The sequence below is a fragment of the Mus caroli genome, chromosome 8 (genome assembly GCF_900094665.2).
Source record: "Mus caroli chromosome 8, CAROLI_EIJ_v1.1, whole genome shotgun sequence".
Taxonomy (NCBI): Eukaryota; Metazoa; Chordata; class Mammalia; order Rodentia; family Muridae; genus Mus; species Mus caroli.
In genome coordinates, this window is record NC_034577.1 from 74,892,994 (window position 1) to 74,916,905 (window position 23,912).

The following is a 23,912-nucleotide window of genomic DNA, read 5'->3' on the forward strand; positions in this document are numbered from 1 at the left end:
CCTGTACCCCTAAAGAACACACAGTCAGTTGGGTAAGCAGGTTTTATTGTTGCTGCTGGAGAGCCATGGCCAGCCACATCAGGACGGGGCAGTGAGGGGTGGAGAGTATTACTGGGCAGAGCCGTGAGGAGCTGCTCAGAGCAGGAAGGGGATAATGGGCATGCGCAGGGGCGGGTAGTCGCGGAACTCCTTCAGGTAGCTGCGGTGCTTGCCCTTGGCCCAGATAGTCATCTGGGTGAACCCCACCAGGGAGAAGAGGGCCACTGTGGGCAGAATGAGGTATCAGAATGAGGCTGCCTTGCTGGAAGGGCAGCCCACCGCACAGGGACAAGGAACTCACCTGGGACACACTGGGTCAAGATGGCAAAGCCAATCCAGGAGCCCACCTGCGGACAGCACAGGCAGAATGAGGACAGAGAAGGAAGCCCAGCATCACAGACAGCCCCAGAGGACAGCTACAGCCTCACCGAGGTCAAGCTTTCTCACTCCCCACAGCCCACTCCTGCACTTCACCATGTGCAGGACCTCAGACCTGGGAGGACAAAGGCAGTCCAGTCCCTCACCTCATAAGTGTAGTTGGGACAGGACACCAACAGGAACAGCCAGGTGAAGGGGTTCTTGGTGGGGTATGGGATCTTCCTGGTTTTCGACCCTGGCATGGAGGATAAGAGTAAGTCAGACCCCCTCCTCACCCTGCTCACTCAGCCCCAGCCCCAGCAAGCCACTCACCAGCAGGCCGAAGGTCCCGAAGAGCCATGTGGATGGAGAAGTTCCCAAGCTGGCAGATCTACGAAGGAGAAAGGGGTCAGTCCACAGCCCGCCCTCACCCCACCCAGCTGCCACACCTCACCACACTTGGTTGCTGCCCCAGCCTCTTTACCACAAAAACGGCCAGTGCCAGCTTAACCTGCTGAACTCCATAGGCTGTAGAAAAAGCAGGAAGGAGAGCCCTGTAAGGGGAAGCCTCGTGGTGGGGTCACATTGGGTAAAAGGGCACTGGACCCACTTACTAGGGGGTGTGTAGAGAGGGTGGTTGATGTAATAAGCCATCCATGCAGCAAAGCCCCAATAGTAGGTGCAGTTCTGGAAGAGCAAATGAGTTAGCATGTGGGGAGGGCGCAGGCACTGCTGCTGGGGGGGCGGGCAAGACAAGAAGAATGGGGGTGCTCACTTTGAAGATGTTTCGCAAAGGCATGGTTCCGTGAGAGAATCGGTGCACGAAGAGAGTCTCCAGCAGGCGCTTGATGTAGTGGAACGAGTGGCACATGCAGGCGAGGCTAGTGGGGTAGCAGATTCAGCCAGGGCCAATCCAGCCTCCACCCTCCCTCCCTCCCACCCCTACCTTCCTCCGGGCCCACTCACTGCACCACCGTATGCCGACTGGATGTAAAGTCATATTTGCGGCCATAAATGAAGGGTACCCGGAAGTAGAAGAGCAGGTAGATGAAAAGGGGCCCGGCATACTCCGTCAGGAAGACCTGGGAGTACCCAGAGACAAGGTGAGTCGCCCCAGGGTGGCTGAAGGCAGAGACCAGGGAAGGAGTCAGAGCTCACCGTCACCCAGCTGATCTGGGCCCCGAGGTCCCGGAAGTAGAGCGTGGCTGTGGTGCCCACAGGAAGCTTCTGTAAGACATCTTCATCTTTCAGGGACTTCCCCTCTACAGAGAGAAGTCAGTGTTTGGTTACTGCCCTGGTTTCCTGACCCCAAGAGCCCAAGGGATAGGCTGATGGACAGCTGTACTCACTGGGGTCCAGGCGGAGGGACTGGCGGGCAGGATACCACTGCGGGTCTGCCAGGAGAAGGTCAGGGGTTGCATCACCTAATCTGGCAAGGCTCAGCCTACCCACGCCCCAACTTGGCCTGCCTCTAAAGGCTTCCAGAACTCTAGGACCCCCCCAGCTCCTCCCACCTGTGCAAGGGCACACAGGATAGGCAGCGACAGATTTTTTTTTTTACCCCTTTGGATAGATAGCACAAGAGCATTCCTGCTGGTGACCACACAGGGGCAGCCTGCCCAGTCAGCCGGGCCTCACTCACTGTTCCAGTGTGCTGAGAGGCAACAAGCCGATGAGGGAAAGGCATGCGGAGGCATGCAGGCCCAGGTCACATCCAGAGGGGAGGCAGGAGTGGGGGGTAGATGTGTCAGGAGCAGGGGACAGATGTGTCAGGAGCAGGAATAGGTGTGTCGGGAGACTCACGTGTCTTGGTGAAAAGGGTCTTGATTTCAGAAATGGTGGCCTGAGGCTCTACCTAAAGGAAAACAAGGCGTTAAGTCCGAAGGGAGCCAGGCCTAGGATGGGCGAGGGGGTCCAGGTACAGGCAGGTCAGGATCAAGCTGGCTGACTTCACAGGGTACATCCGTCCTCCACCTCCTTTAAGGACACAGAGCCCTCCCAAGGCTGCCTTGTCCCTTCCCACACCAGGCTGTCAGCTTCCAGCCCCACAGAGGGGCCACAGCTGCTCACACTCTAGCGCAGTGGTTCTCAACCTTTCTAAAGCTGCCACGCTTTTTCTTTCTTTTTTTCCTCATGGTGTGCTGACCCCAACCATAACATTATTTCATTGCTACTTCATACCTGTAATTCTGCTGTTATGAATTGTAATATAAATATCTGCTATGCAGGATATCTGATAGACGACCCCAATGAGGTCTTGGTCCACAGGTTGAGAACTGCTGCTCTAGATGAAGACAATACCCTTTACACGCTTTCTGAAGGACAGGGAGGGCCACCGATGCCTGCATAGCCCTACGGGAGCTGTAAGGAACAGGGACCCAGCCCTCCTGGCACTTCACCCCCAGGGGTGCAGTCCTACCTTGTCCAGGAAGCACAGCTTCTCCCTCGTCTTTGCATCCCGAATCTCCACCTCAAAGAAGAGGACAGCTTTTTTATGCTTCTTGGCTGCTTTGTGGGGCATGGGCATGGGAAGACCATCAAGGCCTTGGTGGGCCTCTTTGGCTGCCATGCTCAAGCTGATATCCATGCCACCGCCGCTGACCCTCCTGCTCTGCCTTCCAGACTGTGGTGTCCACTGCCAGCCGCCAGCCCCCACCTCCGACCTCTCCTCACAAAGCTGCTGTGAGCTGGGCCGGGCAGCATGATCAAATTCTGCCTCGGTGCTGGAAGGGAGCCTGTGTCTGACCAGGCCCAGCCAGCGCCAATGCCAGATGTAACCCGAGTGGCACCAGGGCCTGGCCTGGCTAAATATAAAACCATCTCAGCCCGAGTCCCCACCAAAGGAGCCACAGTCCTCCCCTGAGGGCTACCCTCATACAGGCAGTTAATTGGGTGGGCACAGGCCCTCAGAAGTGCCAGGGGCATGAAGATCCCCCAGAGAAAGAAAAGGCCCACAGCCATGGCAGGCGCCACTAGCCCAGCCTCGGTGTGCAGCCCTGGCTGACAGGTTACCCAGCCTGGGGAAATGCCAGCTATCTGGAGAATCTCCGAGACAGATCATCCATTTCCACTTCTAAGCTGTAAGGGACACTGGATTATTTCCCTTGTGCATTTGTGTTCCCAGGGAGGTGACAAATTCCAGAGGTACTGGTGCAGAGTTCCCGAGTCCCTCCACCTCCCTCTCCACCGCCTCACTCCTCACAGTTCCTACCACATCAGGCCAACACAATGTGCTCACCCATGGACGAGCCTACCAAAGCCCAACACATACCCTGCCTGCACCCCTGGGGTCCACAGCCCCCAAAGGAGAAACCTGCAGGCTGAGGCCAGAAAATATGCACAGGGGCAGGGTAAGGAGGCAGGAACCCCAGGGGATCTGACCCATCGGGACCCAGCAGGTCAGAGAAGACTACTGCATGATGCTCAACACTGCTCATGCTGGCTGGGGGAGACCCAAGGGCTATGCGGGGATCTGCCACTTTTTTCCAGCAGAAGGGGGCATCACAGCCAGAGAAGCCAACTGTTGCCACCTGCATGCTCCCAACAACAGAGGCCATGGCACGATCCCAGGTCTGCTAGGGGTCCCTGAGAAGACATGGGTGGGCCGACATGGTGCTAGCACACAGAAAGTGTATGCATGTGTGTATGTGTGCATGTACAGGTTGGGAAGCCCCCACGAAGGTAACCCTACACAGTGATGCTGCCCTGTAGTTCCTGGGCTTGAGTTCAGAGCAAGGTTCCTATGGCAGGCAGCGGTACCCAGGCCTGCTTGCCCATATGTGCCAGAGCCTACATCATGGACACAGCATACTCTGGGGCGGATGGCTGAGTCCACACAAGGACAATCAGTGCCAGACTGAGCTGTCATACGCTGGGACCCCTCTAAAGAGGACCAAGAGGGAAGGAGCACATGAGGAATGTGCTAGAAGGGGCAAGGTGGCAGGGCTCTGGGCTGGGGCTATATTAATAGTTGCTGAGCCCCTAGAGTCCATGTGAATCACAGGAGGGCGGCACAGTGTGCACTGGGAGGGAAGGCCATCGAGTTCCTGCTGAACCACTCAACAGCTTAAAATACAACCAGCCCCTCTCCCTACTGGGCCAGCTGCCGGGGAGGGCTGAAACCCTAGCCTCTCCCCCAGCTGGGGCACTGCAGCCAGGCCAGGAGCCGTGGTGCACCAACTGGTGGGCAGCAGGAGAGCGCATGGAGAGGGGCCACGGTGAAGAGCAATCCCAAGCCACAAGCTGAGGGACTGCCTGCAGCAGAGGTGAGTCGGGGGCCTCCCACGGCCTGCACAAGCCCAAGCTCCACACAGCTGCCATCCCCCCAGGCATAGGTCTAGAAAGGCCCAGTGGGCCAGGGGCCGTTCTTGCAACTCTCTGAGCCTCTAGATTTATTTCAAAACCAAGATAAAAGGTATGTTAAGTGTAGCAAGAAGGTTGGCGAGATGAAAGAAACCAGACTTTCAAGCCCAGGATCAGACCAGGACAGACAGAACCCGGCTGGTAACCTGGGGCGGGGGGGGCCAAGAGGAGGGGGGAATGCTGAAAGACACATGCTCTTTGTGGCTAAGACAAAGGTGCCAGTCACAGAGGTGGGGGCCTGCATCCCGAAAGGTGATGAAATCCACTAGGCTGTGTACTTTTTTGGGAGGAGGGGTATCAGTGAGGGGTGAGACAGGGTCTGAGTTCTTAAACTCAGAATGCTCCTGTCTCAGTTTCCCAAGTGCTAAGGAAGTACAGGTGTCGGCAACACACACTTGGACTGTGCACTTTATTCAGTCACAGGAACTGCACTGCAAAAGCTCTGGCTTCAGGGGGTTCTATGGAGGGCTCTCACACTGCAAGGCAGATACTGTACCACCAAGTTACACCCCAGCCCAATCAGTAACAGACAGGCAAAGTGTCCATCAAAAGAGAGAAGACCGCATAGCTCCGGGGAACAGGCTAAGGAGATGGAGGGGAATCAATGTGCACCTTAGACCTTGGTCCCCACCCCACTCGTCAACCTCTGGCCACCCCCACCCCTGCCATGTAACGATCTCACACCCTCATCCACACTGAAGCCAGCCTGGAGTACAACCAGGAGGGGCACCTAAGTCGGGGGTCAGAGGGCACAGATGGCTATGGAAAGGTGCCCCAGCCAGGGTGACCCCTGAAGGCAGGCAGCCAGGTCTGCCCATGCTGGGGAGAAATCACAACTCAGCGAAGGAAGGACCCCCTACAGTGAGACAGATGTTTATCTGTGTGAGGGGTAACCTGAGTCCCCAAGCTGGCCAGGGGCAGAGGTGGGGGACCTGCTGTTGAAAGCACAATAGTCAGGGGTCAAAGACAAATACAAGGGCAGGAGCCCTGGCATGGCACATGCGCTGCTTCTGCGATGACAGTCCCACTAGTCTGTGAAGAATTCTCACCCAGAGGTTGCTATAACGAGGCCTGGCTGGAGCCAACAACAACTCGGACCAGCCCAAGGTCAAGGACAGCAAAGCAGTCTAAGAACGGAAGCCCACCCCAGGGTGGGGGCAGAGGGCGGGGGTGGGGGGTAGGGGGATGGATGCTGGCCTTGGCACACCACTGTGTGGCAAGACCAAGGTTGGCACACTAGAGAGAGCGTCTGTTCCTTGTTCTAAGAAACAAAGGTAGCACTCTTAAGGTTGTCCCAGCCTGGCAGGGCAACAAAAAGGCAGAGAAGCATGCCCTGTGTCACTGTTACACAGGAGGCTCACGCCTCCTGCCTCAGGCTCCTGGGCACCACAGCACAGCACCAATTAAAACAGTAATCCCACCAGACACGGTGGCATAGGCTTGTGATCCCAGCAATCAGCAGATGGACTCGGGATCAGTTCAGAGCCAACCCTAGCAACATCTAAGTTTGAGGCCAGCCTGAGCTACATGAGACCCTGTCTCAAGAGAAAAAAAAAAAAAAAAAAAGACTACAGATAGTAGTCTAGTTACTGCCTGTCCACTGGCCCTAGCCCACCGAGCTTTTGCTAAAAAAAAAAAAAAAAAGAATGAGGGGAGACCAGGGAGAGCTTGTTTCTGCCCTGGGCCTGGCTGTTTTCTAACACCCAAGTGATCCCAGGCAGAGCCCGGTTCAGTATCACCCCTTGGGACCAGGACCTGGCCATGGTCTAAGAGGCTGCTGTCCCCTTGTCTGCTTCAGGGCCTACACTGCACTCCAGGCTGCCAGGCCTTACAGCCCTGGTTCTAAGGCACCCCATACTGAGAGAATGGATCTGCTCACCAGGCTCCAGCATGGTCACCTCAGTGGTGACCCAGACCTGACAGGTTCTGCAAGGCATAGTGGGGTTTACACACATCCCTGGACACTACATTTTTAAAAGACCTCTCTGTGTGGCTCTACGCAAGCTCTCCACCTCCTCAGCCACAAGGTGACAGACTCTTTCCAACTTCAGCAGCCCATTCTCACTGTAGGAATTAAGATAGCAAAAGGCAAGAAGACAACCACCCGAGCATTCACACAGCGCCATCTAGAATAGACGCTCAGCAGTGGCCAGGTGTGCTGACATGTGTGTGCCTGGGATCCCAGCTCTGGGAGGATCAGAAAATGGGAGGCCCACCTTGTCCTGGCCTTGGCTACATGCTCCGGGAAAGAGAAAAAGCACAGGGATATCACACGACTGACTATGGCAGAGGAGCACTCACAGAGGTGCCAGGAGCCAGCCAGGCCCCTCTGTCCTGCAACCTTGACTGCATCCATGCAGCAACCCAAGGTCAGAGGGCTGACAGGATCGTGCCCCACCCAGCTGGTGGCAGTGAGCCTGAACACAAGCAACAAGGAGCCATGTGGGAGGACAGGGAAAGGGGCGATGACAGCCAATAGAGACTGCAATACTTTCCATTGTCCCCTTGTGCCAGGAGGTGGAAGGATGGCCGGCAGAGACAGTCCTAGGGATAATGAGCAAGCACACAGCTGGGGTGCAGGACAGACCAAAAGAAACCCTAACCTCACTCTTCCACTTAGCAGCAGAGTCCTTGGGGAGCCACCACCTGCCTGCCTACCCACTCTCCCTGCCTCAGGCATGGGAACAAACACTACCAAGCCTTTCTCTCAACCCAAGCCTCTGTCAAGGGAGCAGGAGCAAAGGGAAGGAAAGAAGCATGCAACATGCAACCTGTCACCAAGAGTTGAGGGAAACCCAGATGGGGACACAGCAGACAAGAACAGAGCGACAGCTGGGCGTGGCAACACCCATCCCACCCCTCGGGAAGCAGCGCAGGGAGCACCCAAAGTTCCAGTCCAGTCGGGCCTGCATAGCTCCAGGCTGATCAGAACTACCCTATCTCAAAAATAATAAAGCTGAAAATAAGGTAAAGGAATAAAGAGCTCCCTGAGAGAGAGCTGTCCAGCAGAAGGCCTGGGAGAAGGACACAGCCATTCACCATCCAGGGGAGGAAGGTCCAGGCAGAGGCAAGTACCAAGATCCTAGTCAGGTGCCCAGCATGGCTGAGGAGCAGGGAGGGAGAGACACAGCTGAGCAGGCCTGTAGGCCAGGGAGCACCTTGGCTTTAGCCTGGGCTCAGATAGGAGTCACATAGGGTTTCTGAGCAAAGAAGGGACACAAGTTCATTCGGGAGTTCACAAGTGCCAGTGCTGGTGGGACAGTCTGAGGGGGGGAGGCAGAGGCAGGGAGACCGAGACGGGGAGGGACAAGAGAGGAGGAACAATGGTTGGATTCTAGACTTACAGAGTGGAAGCAGCAGACCCCAAATAGCCTGAACCTGGAGACAAAAGAGCAAGAGTCTGGTCTGCCGAGCCGGGTAGGAAGGAGCAGCCCCATCAAGGCCAGGCTGGACGGGTCACACCTGCCATGTCTGCGTGCCACAGTACTCAAGCTGCATGCACCTCTTCACAAATGCGGGAGCCCTGCCGCTCCAAGGTCCTCTGCCTATAAGCCAGACCATGGCTGCAGCGTTCATGTCCCAGGCTAGCTCAGTGCCTCCGACCAGCTTTCCAGGTCAGCCACGAACTTACACACCTGGAATTCTGGGTATTCAACTATGGGGCCTGCCCGATGACTCTAGGTGGGGACACTGGTAAGCAGTTTCAACCCTGCTGGGCTCCGTAAGTGCCTCTCCTTTGTAATGACCCCCAGGGCCGGCACTGCGGGTGTTAGTTACCTCTCTGCTGCCGTGATAAGACACCATGACCAAGGCTTTCTTATAAAAAAAAAAAAAAAAAAAGCATTGAATCTGAGGCTCGTGGTTCCATAGGGTTAGAATCCACAGCCATCATGGCATGGAGCATGGCAGGGGGGCAGGCATGGTGCTGAAACTGTCTCTCACATCTTGAGACACAACCACACAAGGCAGAGAAAGTTAGCTGGGAATGATGTAGACCTCAAAACCTACCCCCAGTGACACACCTCCAACAAGGCCACACCTCCTAATCCTTCCCAACGGTTCTACCAGCTAAGGACCAGGTACTTAAACACGTACGTTTATGGGACCACTGTTATTCAAACCACCACAGCAGGCTTCGAGTTCATGTTCCAGATGAGGAAGCACAGTCTACAGACTGGGTCACCTAGGAGTGCCTGAGGCAGGAGGTCAGCCATGAGTCCACAGGGGTGGAGAGAGCAAGCCAGCGCTCCCTCAGGCTCTCAGCCCTGGCACGGGTCCCCACAGTGGACAGCCCGGCACAACACAGCCACACAGTCAGTATCTCCACGTGGCAGGGCAACATGCTCTCTGCACTCACTGCTACCAGAAACCCCAAGGGAAGATTCAAAGAACCTCTCTGGTCCTTCAGTCCGCTGGTGCAAGCACTCCTGAGGCATAAGGGCATGTACACTCTTCTTAGGGACATTGCTGAGCCCAGAGGGCAGAGACCTGGCCCAACCATTGGCCCAAGCACAGGGCAGGCAGCTGACCAGTTAGACACACAGCCTCCCCGCGTTCATCTGAGACTCCAGCTCCATGGCTTTGGCTCCCATTCTCTTTTACTTTCCAGAAATACCCAGTAACCCTAATAATGTTGTGATAGCTGATGGCCTGCTCTCTGCTGCCAGAAAGCCAGCACAGACTGCACCTGCTCTAGCCCAAATTTGTCCTTCCCCAGTGGCCTTGGCATCTGACCTCATTTCTCCATGGTGCACCAGGGGCAAGGGACAGGTCTTTTGCTAGCCAGCCTCTCTAGGAGCAGTAGTGGGAACAGGCTACCCCAGACAGGGGCAGCACAGACGCTGACCACCTATACTTGGCCTATGATCAGGTTACTTCGAGCTCCAGCCCGTTGCACCTCGACAGAAGCCACTCTGAACACTATGTTCACAAGCTCTCAACCCAGGACTGGCACCGAGTACAGAGGCCACAGCAATTAAAGGGGGTAGGAGGGAGGAGAGGGGAAGAGAAGGGAGGGGTGGGGAGGGGAGGGGAGGACTAGGGAGCAGAAGGAAGGTAAAGGGAGGAAAGAGGAAGAGTAGGGAGGGAAAGTGAGGGGCGGAAAGTAGTAGGGAGGGAAGAGGTGGGGGGGGGAGAGATAGCTCAGCACGTAGATGCTTACCACCAAGCCTGATGCAGAAACTCTATCCCCAGAACTCACGTGGTGAAGGAGAGAGCAGATTCCCGTGGCACAACCTCTGACTTCCACGTGCAGGCTCCACAGCACGCCCACACACACTGTATTTTTCTGTTTGGATTTTTGTTTGTTTTGTTTTGTTTTTGAGGCAGGATCTCACTAGGCAGCCCTGGCTAGCCTGGAACTGACCAGGTATACTGGGCTGGCCTTGAACTCAGAGATCTGCCAGCCTCTGTTTCTGCCTGGAGACATACTTTTTTGTTTAAAGTTAGTCTGTGCACCTTATAACCTAGCATTCTGAAGGCAGGGGAAAATAGATCTCTATGAGTCTGAGGCTAGCCTCATCTGTAGAGTTATGTTCCAGGCCAGCAAGGCTACACAGTGAGATCCTGTCTCAAAAAGCATCAAAAAGCTGCACTGACCTCTAGCACCATAAAGGATTAAAGAAAGAAATATAGTAAAACTGGGTATGGCTTAATAGCAGAGCATCTGACTGGTATATGTGAGGCTCTGTTACAAAGAAAGGGAGGCCTAAATCCAATTATCCAAAAGGAGAGACAGAGACAAAGGCAGACAGGCTACAGCAAATCTTATTTTAAAGGGCCAGTCTCCATTTTCAAATGCATGCAGACAGTATCACCTATGCAGGGCATGTGGATGCTACAGAGGAGCCAAGGACTGACCCACATTTCTTGACCCCAGAACCCTATGTACCTGTACCAACCTCTGCTAGACCAACATGGTACAGTGGGCCACACCCAAGACACCTCCTAAATCCAGAGATGCCAAGGCAGGATGGAGCAACAATTCCATGTTTTCCCACGGCAGGTGAAGGCCACTGCCACCATCCAGCCTGGGAGAGCGGGAGTGTTGCCAACACTAGCTAAGGTCAGAAAGGCAAACAGGAAGGTTTGTGGGCATCTAACCCTCAGGCTGCATGTGCATTCACAATGACTGCCATGGGCTAAGCATGCTGGTGCCAGTGATGAGGCAGAGGTTGTCCCATGCAAAGCTAACCTGGGCTACACAGCAAAATACCGTCTCAAATACAAATAAAAAATAACAGATTGCTACAGCAGTACCCAGTGGACTGGCAGGAAGAACCCTGTCCTAGGTGCCAACATTAGAAATTCTAACCACTGCCTGGCATATATGACTTCAAAGTTCCCACAGACAGGAGCGAGACCTGGCTTAGCGTGCATAAAGCCCTGAACTACAGCCCTCTAGCATCACACAATAAAAAATATAATTAAAAAATTTTATCTTCTTGGTGGCGGGTCTATATCAAAGTGGGCAGTAGGTGCTTAGTATACACAAGGCCAAGATTTCATCCTCAGCAAAAAAATATAAAACACTTCCCAGGACCGGAAGGGACAGCCATCTCCAAACACCCCTACCATACTGCCATGGCCCACCCCGAGAGCCTCACCTAGTGACTCCCACACCCTCCTTCCGTGTCCCAGGGCTGTGGGCGGGCAGCATGCACGTCTGCCCTGCTGCTCTCCAGGCTGACAAGAAACTGCAGCTGGGGGCACAGGTCTCGAGCCCCAGGACAGGGCTAAGAACTCACAGGGCTGAGCCTCGCCTGCCTCTGTCCCTTACTGTGCCTGAGCTCTCAATCTGGGAGCTGCAGTCTCAGCACCTCTGCCCTCCTCCAGGGCTGTGCCTATCCTGTTCACGGGTCCTCCCACCTGCTGCCCTTTAGCAATTAAAGATCTAATTCGGGCCTCTCTCCATTTCTGGACAGGAAGACTCAGGCAAGCCAGGAAGCTTAAAGAAGTCAGAGACCCTGAGGATGAACTGACTAGAGGTGTTCGACGGCCACTGTCCATTATGCCCGCCCCTGGCTCCACTCAAGCCGGCAGGCAGGTGAGTCTACGCATGCGCTGCATGCGCTCCGCTTGCCAGAATAATCCCCTTTGACTGTGAAAAACCAACGCACATTCCAGACACTGGAAATCTGGAGAGCCGGCCACATTAGGAAAAACATCTTTGCCAGGAACTCACTGAGCATATATGTATGAGGTCTAGTTTTAACCCCCAGCGAAAAGGAAGGACAGCAAGGGAATGAATATGCAAAGCAAATAGGTCTACATAATATGAAGTGACATCACATCACAAAACATTACATGGAACAGACACAGGTGTGGTGGAGGCAGGACGTACATGAAGATTTCTATACAAAGTGGTCAAGAAAGTCCTCCCTAGTCATACTTCAGAAGGCACAGGCAGGTGGATCTGAGTGTGAAGCTAGCCTGGCCTACATGAGTGTTGGGCTGGCCAGGCTAGAGTGCTTAGTGAAATCCTGTCAGGAGAGGGAAGGTGAGGATGCAGCTCCCTGATGGGGCTCTCGGTCAAACCCTGAAAGAATCAAGGCTGAAGGTGGCCATCCTCACAGAAGAGCAGCCGTGCCAAGGGCCTCAAGTTAAGCGGAAAGGATGCTCACAGATATGTGGTCTGGAATCATATGCATAGAGGAAGAAGATGAGGTGGAAATGCAGAGGTGATGTGGCAGACGGTCCCAAGGGCTGGGTGAGGAGAGGCCTGACTTGAGTTTAATTCTGCTTGCTTTGCTGTGACTGCTGACACGGGGTTTCACTCTATAGTCAGCCCTCTCTGACCTGGAACTCATTCCATGCCTGTAGTGGTCTGCAGCCGCCTTGGTGCTCGGATTAAAGGCGAGCACCACCATCCCCGGCTGTGGCTTGAATTCTTAAGGGATCCTTTTGAGAGAATTAGTAGTCTGGATGCAGAGGCCTGCCAGAGGCTGTGAAAATAACTCCCTCCAAACAGCAACAGCGCTAGGCACTGGAGCACACAGAAGGGCACTGGCAGTACACCGGAAAGGTCAGATTGAGACCCTCTATCCATCATCCCATTAAACACCTACCTGGAAGCTAGTCACCCCAGCACTGAGAGGTTGAAACAAGAGGATCTCAAGTTCAGGCCAGCCTGGGCTATATAACAAAAACTTTATCTCAAAAATAAAGATACACCTGGATCTGGATGGGGCTCAGGATGTGGTCCTGTAGGTTTTGCCTAGAAGACTCAAGGCGTGCGCGCACGCACACACACACAATTACATTTTAAAATACGCACATATATTATACTGTTTATCACTATCTCCTGCTTAAGGAGTGAGAGGAATCACCTCTACTGTACTAAAACTTTTATTTACAATGATGGGATTCTATTAGTCCATAACATCTGAACAATAAGTTAATAACAAAATATCATTTTTTTAAATTACAATAAGAAAGGCAGGAATGGGTGGGATGTGGATACTTCAGGGAGCCAAGGCAGCAGCAGTACTGGCTCCTAGAGAAGCTGCTGGCTGCTGTGACAGCAGGTGCAACAGGTGACAGCTGCCATGACAGCAGGTGCTGCAGGTGACAGCTGCAGTAACAGCAGGCACAACAGGTGACAGCTGCAGTAACAGCAGGCACAACAGGTGACAGCTGTCTATCTACCTGCTGAACAGCACACCTGAAGGCCAGCCGATCCTGCTGACCAAATGGAGACTTCCTGTGAGTGTGAGACAAGATCTGTCACACACAGACCTTCCAAGGATAGAAGAATCAGAAGGTGGCAGGAGGGACACAGGACGGATACAGGCCCTTGTAACTCCCCAGGGATAAGTGGAAAAGGCTCCGCTTGCAACAAAAACTATCAAAAACTATGCCCAGCTTCTAAGCTATTTACAGTACCTCTCTCTCTTGGAAGCAAGGCAGGGAGAGACTGAAAATAAGCAGTGGCCCTGTGCCTTTCCAAATACAATGGTTCTGTGAGAGCCCCAGAGGACTTAAAATAGACTGCCCTCTGACAGTTACACATTAGGTCAGATCAACAGGTAAGAGAATTTCATCATCCCCGGCATAAAGTCCACAGGTCCTCAGGGAAGCTACAGAATCATGCCCTGCCTAGCCAGCCTGTCTAACATGGAACTCCCAGAACAAGGAAGGCTGGGCTCCAGGTAGTGTCTGCATCTGAGCAGGGCTGAGTGAGGACCCGGTCAGGGATGAGGGCAATCCCAAACCTGGCCAGGGCACTGCAGAGAGCTTGGCCAGCAGCCATCCATCTGGCAGGACATTAATACTCCACAGTACAGAACAAGCTCAAACTCTTAAAACTAGCAGTCATCCAGTCAACACATAGGCAAACAGGGTTTCTCAAAAGTATGAATGGCCAAGAAAAACAAAAGGAAAATAGGCAGGTGTGGTGGCGCACACCTTTAATACCAGCGCTCAGCAGGCAGAGGCAGGAGGATCTCTGTGAGTTCGAAACCAGCCTGCTGGGGTTACATAGAGAATTCCAGGCCAGTAAGGACTTCACAGTGAGACCCTGTCTCAAAAAGGGAAAAAAAAAAAAGCACGAACACCAGATGGGTGGCCACACCTTTGATCCCAGCACTCTGCAGGCAGAGAAGGGCATCTCTGTGAGTTTGAGGGCAACCTGGTCTACACAGTGAATTCCTGGCCAGCCAAGGCTATACTGACAGTCTGTCTTTTAAAAAAGGGGAGGTGGGTGGGAACTGGAGATGTGACTCCGTGATTGATAACAGCTGCTGTTCAATCGGACCACTTAATCAATAGTTGACTGGACCCCAGCACCCATGTCAGGTAGCTCACAAAGACCTGTAACTCCAGCTCCGAGGGATCTGACGGCCTCTTCCGGCACCCGGACACACATGTGCATGTAACACTCACACAGGTACATAAAACAAACACACGTAAGTAAAGGCAGCCTTTTTTTTTTTTAATGTTTTTATTTTAAAGAAAAGTGTCTAACGGTGGCATGTGCCTTTAGTCCCAGCACTGGGGAGAGAGAGTAGGTGAGATGGAGGCCAGCCTAGTCTACTACAGGTCGAGTTCCAGAACAGCCAGGGCTACACAGAGAAACCCTATCTCAAAACAGGGCCCCTCCAAAAAAAGAAAAAAAAAAAAAAAAGAAAGAAAGAAAGAAAGAAGAAAAAGAAAAAAAGAAAAAGGGTTTAGTTCAGGTCTCAGCAAGTAAAGGCACTCTAGTCATGCCCAGCAGCCTTAGTCCTCTGAGCTCCACATGTGAGCCATCACTCTCACACACACACACAGAGTCACAATAACAGTAAACTAGTAATTCTAAGTCCTGAGGAGGCGTCTGAAGAGATGGCTCAGCAGTTCAGAACATCTGCTGCCCCTGCACAGGACCCAGGTCCAATTCACAGTGCACCCATGAGAGCTCACAACCGCTGTAACTCCAGTCCCAGATGATCCAAGCCCTCTTCTGGCCTCCACAGACACCAGACACACATGTGCTGTACATTCAGACATGCAGGCAAAACACTCATATACATAGTTACCAACTGACCAGTTTATGTCTTAAGAGGACAGGTACAGCTAGGATGGGAGAACCTTCACAGCTGCTCCAGGCCCTGAGTTTGCTCCCCAACATCACAAAGGAGGAGGGGTGCCACAGGTAGGCTACACTCCCCGCAGCAGACAGGGATGCAGACTTGCCTCTACCTGATGATTTAGAGCTGAGAACTTGGCTACAGTCAGGCACAGTGCCCAGTACCTCAGCCTCCCCAGCAGCCCCGGAGAATGCTATCCATATCCTGGCCTCCTACCTGAGAAAAATCTAAACGGAAAAGTGGCCCTAAAGGCCACGTCCTGCACAGCCATACAACCACCCCTCCCTTGGTACATAATCACCAGAGCCTGTCTGGATTCTGCTACCTGCCAGCTTATAGACATGAAGTTCTACTGTTCTGTGCCTCTGTTTCCCCAAATGTCAAGTGGCTAGGAACCATACCTACTGCACATGTAAGACCACAGGCAGGTATGGGCAGACAACTGGGATGGAGAACAGTAACAAATGGCTCAGCATGTGCCAGCCCCTGGGCTCATCCCCAGTGACAAAGAAAAAAGCAAGCCAGTTATAGTGGTGCCAGCCTTTCATCGCAGAACTCAGAAGGCAGACAGAGCTCTGTGAGTTCAAGGCCAGCCTGGTCTATACAGTGAGTTCCAGCTAGCCAGGGCTGAGTAGTGAGATCTTGTCTATTACCAAAAAAAGGGGGGTGTGGGGGGCACAACGGAGAAACTAAAGGCAACGAGCACACAGCTTTATTATGACTGTGATGGCTAGCTACACTCTCAGAGCTGAGGTAAGTATCCCCAGCTGTTAAAACATTCTGGGCTGTCACTATCAATAGCACCAAGGTGTTAAGACCTGAACTTGACCAAACAGTTTTCCCACCCAGCCAGACCTGCCTGTCAAAGGGCAGGGCACTCAACCAAAGCCAACAATGTTATCAGAACTAGAAGTCTCTTTCTGGACCAGCCCTGCACACTGGCCAGTCTGTCCAGGCCACTTGCTCCTCTCTCTGCGGTGCTCTGTGGGCGTCTAAGTCGTCCCTAGCAATAACCGACCTAACGTGCACATCGGGACCATCAGCTTCTCCCAGGGTCCTTCAGTCTCAGCTTGCCTCCTCTGCGCTCAGTGTGTGCACCAGAGCACCAAAGCTTGGAAAAGACCACCCGACAACACAGACATGGCCATCGCTGTTCAAGTCCCAGAACTCGCTAGTCAGCTCACAACTATAACTCCAACTACAGGGCACCTGATGCCACGCAGACGGCACACAGATATACACATGCAGACAAAAGACCCATACCTATATACATAAATACAGTAAAAGAATGGCCACGGCCCCAGCCCTTCCCGGGGCAGAGAAGGATCGCACCCCAGGTCTGCTGCAAAGCCTGCACACCCTGCTGTCTTCCTAGAATGGAGAATCAGTACAAATACAGCTAAGGAAGGAGAGGGGCTGGCCCTGGGCAGGGTCAGCTCCCATCTGCACAGTGCTGGTGTCGAGGCTGAGATCGCTGACCCAATGTGCTGTGCAGCTTATGGGTTCTGTAGAGAGGTGTGCAAACTGAGCCACTGTGTGCCCAGGGCACAAGCCGTATGTATTCATGGTCTGAGGCATGCTCAGTCAGGAGATCTGTGACGTGCTCAGAGAAGCCAGACACAGTAGCACACCTGGCACCAGCACAGAAGAGAATCTAAAAAGAAGTTGGCCAGGCGTGGAGGTTCATGACTTTAATCCTAGAACTTGAAAGGCAGGAGCAGGGTGGGATCTCACTTGAGTTCCAAGACAGGGCTTCCGAAGAAATTTTCTCAAAAAAAAAAAAAAAAAAAAAAAAACTAAATTAAAACTAAAAAGTATCACACCCAAAGCTCTCCTGCACACACAGCCTTGATGGCGTTATCTAGCTTCATCATGATGTTCCCTAACCTTCATGGTCCTTTCACAACCACACAGGTTTCATTCCAAGGAACGAGCACAGACAGGCTGAGAAGTTAGCCCATCCACTGAGTCAAACCATTTCGTCAGGCGGCCATGCCAGAATTCGGTCTGAGGCCTGACTCGGTACCTGCACACAGGTCTACTTTCTCCTCACCTATCACCTACCTGTCTGTTATCTGCCTCTAAGCAATTGCTTCATAGCACCAGGCGTGATGACACAAGCCTGTACCGCCGATAACCCACAGCAGGAAGAACACAGATCCAAGTCTGCCTATGCTACATAGTGAGAGCCTGTCTAAAATTCCAGGAGCTTGGAAGCGCACACCTTTGGTGCCAGCACTCAGGAGGCAGAGCCAAGTGCACCTAAGTTTGAAGCTAGCCTGGTCTATGTTTGAAGCTACCCTGGTCTAAGTGGCCAAATTCCAGGTTAGCTAGGGCTACGTAGTGAGACCCTGCAAAAACAACAAAAAACGAGGGGCATTGAGTGGCAAGCTCAGTGGTTTATAGACACTGAGTTTGGACCCCAGAACCCATATAACACCTGTAACCCCGAATTGTGATGGACAGAGAAGTGGTGCCCGGGATCGCCGGCCTCCAGCCTAGCCCAGGCTCAGGTTCCTGCGTCAAAACTTGGGCCAAGAATGATTAGGCACACGACACCCTCCTCTGGCCCCTGCCCAAATTCACATACACCAAACACACACAGATGATGATAATAACCATAATGTTTTTAATCGGGCCTAGGGATGCAGTTTAGTGGCACATGCAAGAAAGGCCCTGGGCTCCAATGCCTAACATTAAAAACAAACAAATAAACAAAAAAAAACAAAAAATACAGTAATTTTTTTCAATGTCTCTTGACCAAAACTACTTTCAAAATTTTCATACTAAGTCCTCAGAGAGAGCCAGGCAGGCAGGAACTGGCCTGAGGCGAGGTACTAAACAGCTACCTTTACAGCCTGCATGGTGAACTCTCACCATTCCATGAGCTCAAGGTCCGCCTGAGCTACAGAGGCTCTCTACATGGATGACTCTCAGGAGATTTACAAGGCACAGTATCTGTCTCGAGCTACCACAGGCATGCTCTCCAAGCACCGTCTCCAGTGGCAAAAACACTAATAAAAAAAATTTTAAAAAGAAACCCTGAGCCCAGGATAAGCTGTTTTCCAACGACCCTGCTGATTTATAACTATCCTAAGTTATACTCCCTGTTCAGGAAGCTTCCCCTCCACTAGGCCTAGGCAGGGAAGGGAGTCTCTATACTGATAAATAAGCAATGAACTGTGCTGATATGAAACTTACCAAGAAGCCGCAATCTGCACTCCAGGTGGAATCCACTGTGCCTTGGGTCTTCCCTGTGACCGTAACTGACCGTGAGGTCCTGAACCTTTCTGAGCTCGGGTCTTTTTAGGGTTGTTTACCTGCATGTTTAGGGTTGTTTACCTGCATGCACATCATGTGCACTTAGCTTATGCAATGCCCACAGGACAGAAGAGGGTGCTGGGGCCCTAGAAATGCTGTTGCAGATGGGTTAGACAGAATGTTGGTGATGTTGGGAATTGAACCTGGGTCTTCTAGACCCATCTCTCCAGCCCCTGGGCACCAAGTCTGGGGGCGCGGCTTTGGGGGGCAGGATGCTTGATTAGCCTGTGCACGAAAGACCCTGGGTTCCAGCTCAGCACCACAATATCCAAAAAAAATTAACTGTACTTCATTATATCTGTGGGGTCTTCCTATGGGCAAAAAGTCTTTCTCTTTCTTAAAATTCATTGTATTCCAGAAATTGGTTCTCTCCTGCCACCTTGTGGGGTGAAGGGATCAAATTCAGGTAAGCCTCAAAGACGCATCTCTACCTGATGAACTGTCTCACTATCTCCGAGGCTTCTGAGACGGGGAGGTTTCCCAGTGGACTGAGGTGCAAGAGGGCAAAGGATCGACTCAGTCCTTCAAAGGTATCTATTACTTTGTTATTTAAATTAAAATTTTAGCCTGTTGTGGTAGCACATGCCTTTAAACCCAGCACTTAGGAAGACAAAGCGAGATCCCTTGGTTCAAGGCCAGACTAGTCTACAAGGCAAGTTCCAGGCCACCCAGGGTCAGGCAGAGCTACACAGACTACACAGATTCTACCTCAAGAAAAATTACATTTTTATTTATTGTAATTGAACGCACACTGATGCATGCATGTGGAAGTCAGAGGGCAGCCTGTGATGCACACTGATGCGTGCATGTGTAAGTCAGAGGGCAGCCTGTGGGAGTTCTTTCCTTTCACCACCTGCATTCCAGGAACTAAACGGAACTAACCCCAAGTCTTCAGGTTCAATAGCAGACACCTTTACCTGCTGAGCCATCCTACCAGGGTGGCCTGGAATTCACGACGTAGCTAGGCAAGGATGACTCTGAACTTGTAATCCTAATGCCTTCATCTCCCAAGTACTGGGATCAATCACAAGCATCAACTACCACGCCTGGTTTTATCCAGGACTGCCACTGGAACTCAGGGTCTCCGGCATGCAGGCCTAACAGCCCAGAACTCTACTCTTTAATGTGGACTAAGCTGACGCTTTCCCCCATGATCTTAACTATGAAAGCATCTCTTCCATTTGTATTGGTCTGTACCGATAAAATGGCTCTGCAAACTGGGCTAGGAGATTGCAGATGCTCCTATCTCAAAACTATGGCCTCAGTGTGTATTAAACAAATGTCAACAGAGAATAAAATATATATACATATGTGAAATAACTTTTTTTCACCAAGGTCACATTGGCTTTTTGGGTTTTTTTCCCATTTACTTTACTTATTTGTTTATTTATTTATTCACGTCATGTACTCATTACAGCCCCCTTTCTCCTTCCGGCCCCCCTCACATAGCTTCCCCACCCCCTCCCCTTCTCCTCTGATAAAAGAGAAGCCCCCCTGGTTACCAACCCACTCTGGCACATCAAGCCACTGCAGGACCAGGCGCATTCTCTCCCACTGAGGCCAGACAAGGCAGCCCAGTTAGGGACACAGGATCCACAGGCGGGCATCAGCAGGAACTCTGTCCCTGCTCCAGTTGTCTATAAAGACCAAGCTGCACATCTGCTACGTATGTGTGGAGGGCCCAGGTCCAGCCTTTGTTTGCTCTTTCGTGGGTGGTTCAGGTTCTTGGAGACCCCAAGGGTTCAGGTCACTTGGTTCTGTTGGTCTTCCTGTGGTGTTCTCTCCAGGCCCCTCAAGCTTTGTTTTTATTTTTCTTTTCTTTTTTTTGTCTATTTCATTTGGTTTGGATTTTTGAGACAGGATCTCTAGCCCCAGTTGGCATCAAACTCACTATGTAGTTGAAGATAACCTTGAACTCCTGATCCTTCTGCCTCCATGTCCCAAGACCTGGAGTGTACCAAACCAGCTTGCTTGCCGGGTTTTCCTCAGGGCCAGGGATCCGACCCAGGTTAGGAGCGTGCTCTACCAAATGAGCTCCACCCCTACTCCCCAGTTTGGTTCTTGCCTGCCTTTGTCCTGCAATGCTGCTGTGGAACCCAGAGCCTCCGAGCCTTGTGTGTGCACACTTGTGCATACAACTGCTCTGCCGGAGGAACTACCATCAGCCCATCGAGGCACTGGGGGAAATGAGGCTCTGAAATAAACCAGATCAAGTTTTCTGGTGAGCCTCAGGCTGTGTTCACGCTCCTTGAAACAAAGCACCCGCCTCAGAAGCCTACCTGGCCTGATTTTCTACTAGCAAATTAAAATGATTGGCTGCAAACTCCATCATCCGCCTGTACTTCTCAAACCGAACATGGCTTTTCCCCCAGGGCAAGAGAGGGGGTGGGAAAGGAAAAACACCCCAGGGAACAAACCTCCTTTTGAAAGCACAGAGTTGATGGGGCGTAAGGATTGCAGACTCCCATCTCTGGTCCTCTGGCATCATGTTAAAAAAAAAAAAAAAAAAAAAACTGGGGATTTCTAGATTCGTTTCACAGGCCCTGGGAAAACTACCAACAATAATCACGATACAGAAGATGAATAGCAATATTAGTATTCAACTTGTGATTAAAAAAAAAAAAAAGGATTATTTCCTATGTATTGGAGGTTCCTGAAGTATGCCAATTTCCAGAGACCAGTGGTGGTTGCCAGGGGCTGGGGGAGGAGGTAATGGGGAGATACTGTACACTGCTGTACAGCTTCAGTTTTACAAGATCATAGAGTACTTGCCTAGCAGGAGAAAGGCCCTGAATTCCAAGCCTAGCACTACAGACTGAGGGAGCAGGAAGGGAAGGGGGAAAAAAAACAAAAAACAAAAAACCAACCCTAACCTAAGGCTAGGCTGAGGTTGGCTAATTTCATCACAAATTTAAGATCTGAGGGGAGAAATACACACAACTCTCAGCTTGGCAGCTTTCATTTACCCGGAACCGCACTGCAAGTGGTTAGAAACTATGCCTTTGAAAAGAAATCTGCATTTCCTTTCTGTTCTGCAATTACTAGCAGGGACCTTCCGACAACTCACTGGACATCTCTGACTTTCACCTACATAGTAAGAAATTACGAATCCCTCCGCAGAGGACTATGAGTCTGAGGACAGATAACAAAACCTCAGTAATACGGTAGTTAGCCCTGACTAATGTATTCTTACTACGAATGTGAGCAGTGAGTTACTGTTTTATGATGATTACTTAAAAGCCAGCAACAACGAAATTAATATCATCAGGTCGAGAAGAGCATTAGAAGATTTGGTTTTAAGAGGAAAGGTGACCCAAGATACAGTCAGAAGACATGAGCTTCCAAAATGGTCTTGCGCATTCAGATTTCTTCCCTGGCGATCACCGGCTGGCGTGACCCTGGAACCAACTCCCTCGCCGCCCAAGCATCGTGGCGAGGTGGGTGCGAAGGTCGGAAGAGGCAGGCCAGCTGCAGAGCCCCTCCTGAGCCCGAGGCGCTGACAACGTGCAAGGATTGTGCAAGAGAATCGCTCGCACCAAAAACAAGTGCTCCGCACCGCACTCCTCCTGAACACCTGCCACTCAGGCCATCAAGGATGCTGCAAGGAAGCTGCAAGCTTTTCCTAGGCCCTGCAAGACCCTAAGAAAAGGCATCCCCAAACAACCTGGGTGGCAGGTTTATAAATACCCCCCCTGCACATGCGCAATGAGATTACACTGCGCCTGCGCCATGGCGGAGAGTCGGACCATAAAAAAAGGTTCCGAGGCCCTGCAGGACACTGCGGTCTGCGGTGACCATGGCCCAGGGCCCCGCGCTGCTTACCTCGTAGTGCTTCATGGTTCTTCCACAGGATGGCACCTGCTCTGCTGCAGCTGAGTGGCCGCCGTAATGCACCAAACACCACCCAGCTCCACACACACACAGGGAGCAGCACTCCCGGACTCCGGCTCCGCCCCTCTCTATGCGTGCGTCCCTCCTGCCAATCAGCGTGGGGTGCACCCTCTGCTCGCGCCACACAACTGACCAATCAGCTTTCGCGATCCAAGGAGCGCAGCGGACCCCCCCCCCCCACTTTGACAAGCAAGATTAAAACCCGGCCACCCACCAATCAAAAGAAAGCCTCGGCGCCGCGCGCCCTCTGGCTCCGCCCATTGCAGTGTTGCGGTGGAAATCCAGCGACATCTAGATGAGGGGTCAATGCGGCAAAACCAGAACAAAGAGCGGCGTGGCCCGGAGAGCAAGGCTTGGGGTGAATTCGTAGATGTAGAGAAGCTCATCTAAGAGATGAGACCTCAGATATCATCCATCACCAGGACCCTTGAAAGGACTCCAGATATCACGAGTGGAGAAAGGAAAAGAAAGCCTGCACCGCATTTTGCAGGTGTCCCTTCCTAAAACAGCTCCTGTCAGTTGAGCTGGCCCTAGAAGCAAAACCGCCTTTGTCTCTGCCTGCGTTATCGTGTACAGTTTGGTTACTACTGGCTACATGTAGCTACTGAGCCCTTGAAATATACAGGAAAAAAAATGACAGGTGCTGCCAGTCTAAAAATACAGGACATCAGAGAACAGTGCAGAGAAAGACGACATTACAGGGGCTGGTGAGATGGCTCAGTGGGTAAGAGTTCAAATCCCAACAACCACATGGGTTCAAATCCCAACCCATAATGAGATCTGATGCCCTCTTCTGGTACGTTTGAAGACAGCTACAGTGAACTTATAATAATAAATAAATCTTTGTGCCGGAGCAAGTGGGGTTGGCCAGAGCAAGCCGAGGTGCAGCGGTCCTAAATTCAATTCCCAACAATCACATGAAGGTTCATAGTGTGTACTCATATACATAGAATAAATAAATCTTAAAAAAAAAAAAAGACATTACAGATGAAGGCACTTGCTGCCCTACCTAATGGGCTCAATTGAATCCCAGGGACCCACATAATGTAAGGCCGGAATAGAGACACCATGGCACATGTGCAAGCACACATATACATATACTCTCATAAGTAAATATAAAATGTTAAAAGCCTAGTGCAGCCAGATGATGGCACACACCCTTAGTCCCAGTACACAGAAGGCAGAGGCCAGCAAACACAAAGAACTCAAAAAACAAAGAGTCAAGGGCTGGTGAGATGGCTCAGTGGGTAAGAGCACCCGACTGCTCTTCCGAAGGTTCAGAGTTCAAATCCCAGCAACCACATGGTGGCTCACAACCATCCGTAACGAGATCTGGCGCCCTCTTCTGGAGTGTCTGAAGACAGCTACAGTGTACTT

The 23,912-nt window shown here is 52.0% G+C and overlaps 1 protein-coding gene and 1 long non-coding RNA gene across 3 annotated transcripts in view; one reads left to right on the forward strand and one right to left on the reverse strand.

Annotated features, from left to right (window-relative positions):
* Positions 1–28: 28 nt before the first annotated feature.
* Tecr (trans-2,3-enoyl-CoA reductase) lies at positions 29–22,617 on the reverse strand. 2 transcript variants are annotated; one of them, XM_021170297.2, is made up of 13 exons: positions 22,467–22,617; positions 2,816–2,866; positions 2,200–2,251; positions 1,746–1,790; positions 1,555–1,658; positions 1,363–1,478; positions 1,172–1,277; positions 1,011–1,083; positions 881–924; positions 730–787; positions 564–652; positions 341–386; positions 29–263 (listed from the first exon to the last, which is right to left on the reverse strand). In XM_021170297.2, the coding sequence occupies exons 1-13, from the start codon at positions 22,479–22,481 to the stop codon at positions 136–138; spliced, it is 927 nt and encodes a 308-aa protein (XP_021025956.1). In that variant the 5' UTR covers positions 22,482–22,617; the 3' UTR covers positions 29–135. The 2 variants fall into 2 exon arrangements, with proteins under 2 accessions (XP_021025956.1, XP_029336375.1); XM_029480515.1 differs by lacking the exon at positions 1,746–1,790.
* LOC115031741 overlaps positions 4,399–23,912 on the forward strand; it is a 21,776-nt gene continuing 2,262 nt past the window's right edge. The window contains exons 1-3 of the long non-coding RNA XR_003837399.1: positions 4,399–4,661; positions 11,682–11,803; positions 19,003–19,174. This is a non-coding gene — a long non-coding RNA (uncharacterized LOC115031741). The remainder of the gene's footprint in view (positions 4,662–11,681; positions 11,804–19,002; positions 19,175–23,912) is intronic.

Excerpts from the sequence above, each read along its gene's own strand:
- Tecr (XM_021170297.2), bottom strand. Across the intron at positions 2,252-2,815 it reads AGCTGTGCTTCCTGGACAAG|GTAGAGCCTCAGGCCACCAT; the intron begins GTAGGACTGCAC and ends GTTTTCCTTTAG. Across the intron at positions 788-880 it reads TGGCACTGGCCGTTTTTGTG|ATCTGCCAGCTTGGGAACTT; the intron begins GTAAAGAGGCTG and ends TCTCCTTCGTAG.